At 36.6% G+C, this 7,738-nt stretch overlaps 1 protein-coding gene and 1 pseudogene across 2 annotated transcripts in view; one reads left to right on the top strand and one right to left on the bottom strand.

The window, feature by feature from the left end:
- Window positions 1–7,738, top strand: part of Fanci (FA complementation group I) — a 71,162-nt gene that overhangs the window by 37,281 nt on the left and 26,143 nt on the right. For both annotated transcript variants that reach the window (XM_015493080.2, XM_048790275.1), the window contains exons 15-17: window positions 4,912–5,042; window positions 5,682–5,752; window positions 7,153–7,267. In XM_015493080.2, coding sequence (XP_015348566.1) covers window positions 4,912–5,042; window positions 5,682–5,752; window positions 7,153–7,267 — 317 coding nt within the window. The remainder of the gene's footprint in view (window positions 1–4,911; window positions 5,043–5,681; window positions 5,753–7,152; window positions 7,268–7,738) is intronic.
- LOC107148323 lies at window positions 1,513–2,129 on the bottom strand (annotated as a pseudogene).

The raw sequence follows: 7,738 nt of genomic DNA, 5'->3' as shown, positions 1-7,738 counted from the left end.
GGGGTGGGGGGGGGAATATATGCATGTATTTAATAATGAAACAGTTCATTCGTTAACAACAAAAAATATAATAATTCATGAGACCCCAGAACTATGGAAGAAAATGAGATTATCAAGGAAAAAAAGCTGCTGACCCAGAAGGTAATATGATGAGCAAAGCAAAGGTAAATATGGGTTGGATAGTATTGAATGATTTGAAAAGGAGAAAGGCTGAAGAAGCAACCAGTTATCTGATTGCTTGGCATCAAGCAGCCTTATAGAATACTGTATAGAATGGAGGCTATGTGCCAGAGAAAGGAGAGGAAAAGAAGAATGTATAACCCAGGGTAAACAGGTGGAAGAGAGAAGGAATTACAAAGATGACTCTAAGATCTTTTGTTCCCTCTAAAGTCAATGTCCTAAGTTTTTAGGTGTGTTGGTCAAATTCTATAATCACAAGTAGCATTAGGCACCCATGAAGAAATGGTGGGGAAAGTAGTTTTTAAAAATAAAAAGGTGACATGGATTCTCCTTTACAGAGCTTATAACCTATATGAGGACACAAATTCTATGTATAAAACTACTATAAAATATATTTACAAGGTAACATGCATACAAATAAATATGCATATGACTAGCCAACATAGGAAAGCTGAGGGGTACTATGTAAATATTTACTTAAAAGTCCCGAGGAGAGTTGCTGAAGGCTTCCTAAAGGAAAAAAATGTTGGATTTTTAAACGTAGTGTTAGTAGAGAGTAGGGCATGTGCAAAGATACAGAAAAATAAATATACCATGTTCAGTAAACAAGCTTGATCAGAGAGTCCCAATATATCTAGTTACGAAGTGAGTGTGATGAAACAGTAGAAGTCAGTTCAGTGAAAGACACTACAGTGTTAGATCTGGTCCCTAAATGAAATGAATAAGGAATGAATGTTTTATCTAGGTAAGGATAAGTGGCCACAAGTCCAGGACCAACTCCATTTCTCCCAAGTTTGGTATGCAAGAGACAGAAAGCAGCAGTCAAGACAGGAGAGAAGCACTCTGCTTCTGTGAGCAAATAGAAGGAACTGCTTTCTGCAAGAACTCCAAAGTGGCAAGTAGACCCTCAAAAGCAAAGAAGTTAAAAAAAAAAAACTCAAAAGAAATTCCTGTGCAGTGGCTCTATTTTATATACTAAGGCCAGCCAGATCATGGTCATCTCAAGTGTTCAAGCAGAGCATACTTGACCCTTATTTCTAATTATTGGTGGGGAGCATATTATATATGCTTATTAAATTCTTTATTTTTGAATCCTACCATTTAAGAAATTTAAATGAGGATGAAAAGAGCCCCAATCTATAGAGAGTGTTCACGCCCCTGAAGAAGGACAAATCAGGAAGTTCCCCAAATCTCCCCTGTTCTTTAAGTGGAAAAGCAAATTATCACATCTTGAAAAGAGGCTCCTCTCAGCCAAAGCAAGACTTTTTTCTTTAAGCCTATTTATCTGAAGTTGTTCCAGGAAAAAAAAAGTAAAAAGTTTGGGCCAAGTGTTCAATGGCAGCCAGAATCCCACCCTGTGTCACAGCAGTTCTGCTGGAAGGTGCTGGGTCCCCGTGATGTTAAAATCTACTGTTGGCGCCCAATCTTGATGCTGTTTGCCTTATTGTGAACATCAGATAAACCCTGCTGGATCTTCCTGTATATTTCTTTGTCTGTGTTAATGAGGGCCTCTTCAACATTGCAGGCTGTTTCGCCTGAGTTTCCATGAATGTAAGTCATGCTCATGAGCAAAGGCCTTTCCTCCTTCACTCTTCACATCCCTGTGGGACTCTAGGTCACCTTTATTCCCAGTTTTCATGAAAACCACATGCTAGAATGCTGGTGGGCATCCTGTAACCATGAGGCCAGGTGATTGAAGGTTTCATGTCTTGTAATGTCATATACCAGCAGTGCTCCAACTGTTCCCCTGTAGTAGGAACAGGTGGAAGATGGAAGGATTCTTGCATATCTGTATCCCAGATTTGCTGTTTGATTTGTTTTCTATCAATGTTGACCACGTGGGTCCCAAACTCCACACCTGTTGTGAGGTCATGGACATGCTTGCCTATAAGTTGCAGGAGGAGGCATGACTTCCCTACAACTGAAGAGGAGGATGTATATGCAAGCATGAGGCCTAAGAACTTTCCACCTGTGCCGCACTCCGACTGCAGCAAACTAACGGGGGGTGACGAACAACTTGTGTACATTGATACAGCAGGAGTGGGAGCCGTTTATTGTAGGACAGGAGGGGTATTTATACATTCCACACAGCTTATCTAATTAACATAAACTAAATACAGCAGTCAACCAATAAGGAATCTCCACACTTAATGGCTCGCTGGCGTTACTTCACAAACGACTCCCTCTGCAAAATGCCAGGCGCCATCTTGACTTGTTTACAGACTCTAACACAGCTGCTAGACTCTGGGCATCTAGGACAGTTTTAATAATCTGTCAAAGAATGAGGTTTTGGTTTGATTCTTATTTTTCATTTTTAGTTTCATTGATTGCTGCTTATTTGTTTTTTCTCCTTTCTGTTTGCTTTTGCCTTTTTTTTTTTTTTTTTTTTTGGTACCAGGGATTGAGCCCTGGGGTGCTTAACCACTGAGCTTGCAATCCTTCTGCCTCAGCCTCCCCAGTTGCTGGGATTACAGGCATGAGCCACCATTCCTGGCTTTGCTGTTTTTAATGATTGAAAAAATTAGAAGAATGTTTCATGAAGTGCAAAATCTAGATTTCAGAGTTCATAAATCAAATATTATTGCAACATAGCCATGCTCATTTGTAGGTGTTAACTGTTTTGCTTCACACTAGACCAACAGAGTTGAGGTAGTTGTAACACATTATAAGGCCCATAAAGCCTAAAATATTCACCTTCTGACCTTTGATAGGAAGAAAAATACCAACTTCTCATCTCTTATATTTACCCACATTTACCCTTTTTTTCCTCTTATATACCAAGTTTCCTTGTGCTTGTGGAAAGGATTTTCAACTACAAAATTAATTTCTTTAATACAAATAGACTATTCCAATTATCTTAGAAGTAATTTGATCATTTTTTTCCAAGTTTATTGCTATAAGTTGTTCAGAATACTCCCTCTCCACCCACCACGCCCCCCTTCTCTTTTCAGCCCTGGGGATTGAACCCAGGACATAATACATAGGAGTCAAGCATTCTGCCACTGAGTTACATCCTCAGTCTTAGTAATTTTTAAATTTTGAGCCAGGGTCTCACTAAATTGTTCAGGCTGGCCTTGAACTTGTTATCCTCCTGCTTCAGCTTCCCAAGTAGTTGGGTTTACCGGTTTGCATTCCTACCACATCTTGCCCATATATTCCCTTTAATGCTTCAAGAATCTGTGTTGATGTCCTTTTTTTCATCCCAAGAGTCATAATTTGTGTATTATCTATTTTTCCTTATCAGTTTGGCACATTTACTGATTTTATTGAAATTCTTGAAGAACCAGCTTTTGAGTTTTTAAATTTCTTTAATTTTCACTTTTATTTCTTCTTTTTTATTTATATTTTGTTTCTTTTCTCCTTCTTACTTTGAGATTAATTTATTCTTCCTTTAATGGGAAGCTTTTGTCATTAATTTGAAATCTTACTTTTTCTCCGGTGTAAGTATTAAGATATCAGTTTTCCTCTAAACACTGTTTTAGCTACATCCCATCATTTTTTTCATTTTCATTTAGTTCCAAATACTTCCTAATTTCCCTTGTGATCTTTTTTTTGGTGGGGGGGGGTATTTAAACTTATGAATTATTTAGAAGTATATTTAGTTTCCAAATATTTGAAATTTTTTTTTCTTTTTTGATCTTTGTTACTGATTCTAATTTGCAGTTAGAGAACATACTTTGACAATAATTCTCTTAAATTTATTGACCCATAGCTTCCTAAATGGTTTTCAGACTACATATTGGTGCCATATTAGTATTCCTAAAAAAAACTACCCTATTGTTCTGAAATCATCAATATATTCTTTAATAAATTATTAGCTCTTGGAGCTGGAGTTGTGGCTCAGCAGTAGTGTGCTTGCCTAGCATGTGTGAGGCACTGGGTTCGATTCTTAGCACTGCATATAAATGAATAAAAAGAAGATCCATCAACATCTTAAAAAAAAAAAAATTATCAGCTTTTCATCCTGGCACTTCAGGTCCTTCAGTTTGATTCTAACCTACTTTTCCCATATTAACTTCAATAATTTACTTTTCTGAATTTTTTTTCACCCAAGTTCCATTGGTTTCCCTTTCATCATCTGATTAAGTATTATTCTTATCTTTCTTGTACTTTTATATTCAGTAGACCATTCTGTGATCGTTTGAACATTAAATGGTACTCATTTTTCAGAACCTGGTTGTTCCTTCTTACTTTTTTAAAAAATTGGTCCTTTTTGTTATGTATGACAGTAGAATCCATTTTGATAATTATACAAGCATGGAATATTCTCATTAGGACCCTAGTCTTGTGGATGTACATGGTGGTGAGATTCACTGTGATTATTCAAATTCTTGAAGGAAGAGAGACCCATAGGTGAAGCTTTCGATATTCTTGATAGGACCATATTACGCTTGCATGTAATAAAATTTATAAATGTTTATTGGTTTATTGATTTATTTTATCTTGGAAAAATGAGGATGTGCTACTTGTCTAGGCACTATGTTGGATTTCTTCCTTTCTTTTTGGCAGTTTAATTTTTGTAGTCTTTTACTGTCACAAAAAAAAATGTTGAAATGTCCTGACTGCATTGACTGGAGAAACAGTGTGTTTGATTAGTAGAAATTTGTATTGTTGAATACTTACTTCAGAAAGGAAACAAGATTTTTTTTTTTATCATTTCTTTCCCCGTATTATTTCCCTCTTTTAAAAAGTAGTTATTTGAGGTAAGTGACTATAGATTCTTTTTTTCAGACTTGCTTTCAAATATCATCACATACGCACCCTTAGTCCTTCAGAGCTGTTCTTCTAAAGTCACAGAAACTTTTGACTTTTTGTCCTTCCTGCCTCTTCAAACTGTACAAGGCCTACTTAAGGCAGTGCAGGTAAGTTTTTGATATCAAAGTTAACTTGCCAAAAATGAGGTTTAAGTGTGTAATAATATTTATATTTCTTTATAAATATTAATGTCCACAAAATCCTATTTCCCTTGAGTCTTCTATAGAAAACTTTGTAGTAAAATGGTAAGAGTGCTGAGCTGGACTGTTTTCAATTTTATTCCTCTTCATAGCATTGTTTGCTCTCCATGGATTCATTTTCTTTTTTCTTTTTTTATTTTTAAACATTTATTTTTTAGAAGTAGTTGGACACAATACCTTCATTTCATTTATATTTTTATGTGGTGCTGAGGATCGAACCCAGGGCCTTACACATGCTAGATGAGCACTCTACCGCTGAGCCACAATCCCAGCCCCTCCTTGGATTCATTTTCAAGTTTGTGAAGTAATTGAAATTCTCTTAAATTGTTGAATACAGTGGTTTACAAATATCTTCAAAACCAGTTTCATTTTATTGTTTCATAGTATATGATTATCCTTATTAAATGTAGTCAACATTAAAACATGTATATAAAACAGAACCAAAGTTCTTTATATAAGGCAAATGCTAACAATATTGAGAAGAAATGAGCTAAGATAAATAAGCAAACTCATTCTGTTTTTTACCATTAATTTTTCTTCCTTCAGCCACTTCTCAAAGTCAGCATGTCAATGAGAGACTCCTTGATACTTGTCCTTCGGAAGGCTATGTTTGCCAGGTATGTAGCATTCCTTGAAATCATAGGAAGTTATGCCTTCTAGTGTTGGGACAAAAAGTTGTCTTTGCCATCTCTCAGTATCACCTATTCACATGAAATTCCTAACCCACCAGAGCATGCTCATCCAGTAAGGTATTGTGCTAAGTGCTCTATGTGCTTCTTTTCATTTAGTCTTTAGAGCAACCCTGTGAAGTGAAAAATGCTGCAGTTCCACTTCATAGACAAAGAAATTTGGTGTTAGAGAATATATAAGTAGCTTTCCAAAAGTCAAGAAGTAGTTGATGATGGAAGTAATCTAACATCAAAGCTTATGATCTCAAATACTCTGCTATACCACTCCTAGAATTAAGCTTCAGGAAAAAGTTTCATTGCCAAATTCCCTGAAATCTGAGCTGGCAACAGTTCCAAAGGGAACTTACATATATTCTTAGTTAAGAATATATGTAAGAATATCGGTTCTCATGAACATCAGGATTGTGGTCATGGACCAGGATGGTAATAATATATTCTAAAAATAAAGAGAGACAGTAATATGTAGAAAGCATTTGGTATTTGGAGAATAAGATGCCCAATTAATATCACATTAGCCATGTGATATTATAGATGTTCAGAGGAACACATGCTGCTATTATCTGTTCTAGAATTGTCAGTTTTGTGTTACTCCTCCCCAAACCGAAAATGCATGTTGTAGAATGTGTAACATGAGTTAATCATGGAGCCTCAACCTGTAGAAGAATGTGTCATTTTTCTGGATAGAAGGTTTACATAGCACAAAGTATTGCACTCCTCTGTGAAGAAAGGGAGCCTGTGAAGAGAAGCACTCCTTTGGACACAGAAAATCAAGCAATTTCCTTTGCCATTCAGTACTTTCATTTGAGTTAGCAGCCGATTGTATGACCTCCCATCACTCTACTTAATACCCAATAAGGAGTTGAGAGCAGGTTGGAAGAAAGTACAGATAGAGGCACGAGGTGAAGAAGATAATGAAAAAAAATGGGCTGTTTGTGTATTGCTAATTGCTTTAAATAGCTGATGTGTTAATTTGAGAAAATATAAATTCAGATTGTTTTGTGCTTTTTTTTTTTTTTTTGGCACCAGGGATTAAACTCAGGGGCACTCAACCACTGAGCGATATCCTCGCTCCTATTTTGTGTTTTATTTAGAAATAGGGTCTCGCTGAATTGTTTAGCACCTCATGGTTGCTGAGGCTGGCTTTGAACTCGCGATCCTCCTGCTTCAGCCTCCCAAGCTGCTGGGATTATAGGCATGTGCCACTGTGCCCAGCTTTTGCTTCATTCTTTATATATGTATTCTTTTTCTGCGTGGGACTAACTGGATATTCATATTTCCTGTAAAATTAATGCTATTTGTTAACCTCTCTCTATGTATTCCTGAGCTAGCCAGCTTGATGCCCGAAAATCTGCAGTTGCTGGGTTTTTGCTGCTCCTGAAGAACTTTAAAGTTTTAGGCAGCCTGTCATCCTCTCAGTGCAGTCAATCTATTGGCGTCAGTCAGGTAAGGATTGTTCACACTGACTTTTAGTTTGAGCATTAAAGCAGAGGCCAATAATATGAAAACTACTTTTAAAAAATTCCTATTATGGTTTTAAGAACCTATTGTGAAACTGAGTTCTGTCATGAAGATGATGATGGTTGTGGTATCAGTTACTACTTACCTCAATAATTATTTTATATTAATTTTATATTGTTGATAATATTTGTGATCTGTTGGGTTAAATAAAATACTAAAACTTACGTTAAGCCAGGTACAGTGGTGCATACCTATAATCCTAGCAACTTAGAAGGCTGAGGCAGGTGTATCGCGAGTTCAGACCCAACCCCAGCAACTTAGTGAGGCCCTAAGCAACTCAGACCCTGTCTCCAATACAATTAAAAAAAAAAAAAATAGGGCTGGGGATATGGCTCAATGGTTAAGCCCCCCTGGCTTTAATCCCTGGACCCCCCCCCCAAAAAAAAAAAAAAAACA

Source organism: Marmota marmota, unplaced genomic scaffold (genome assembly GCF_001458135.2).
Source record: "Marmota marmota marmota unplaced genomic scaffold, marMar, whole genome shotgun sequence".
Lineage (NCBI taxonomy): Eukaryota > Metazoa > Chordata > Mammalia > Rodentia > Sciuridae > Marmota > Marmota marmota.
This window is presented reverse-complemented; position numbering and strand designations above follow the sequence as displayed.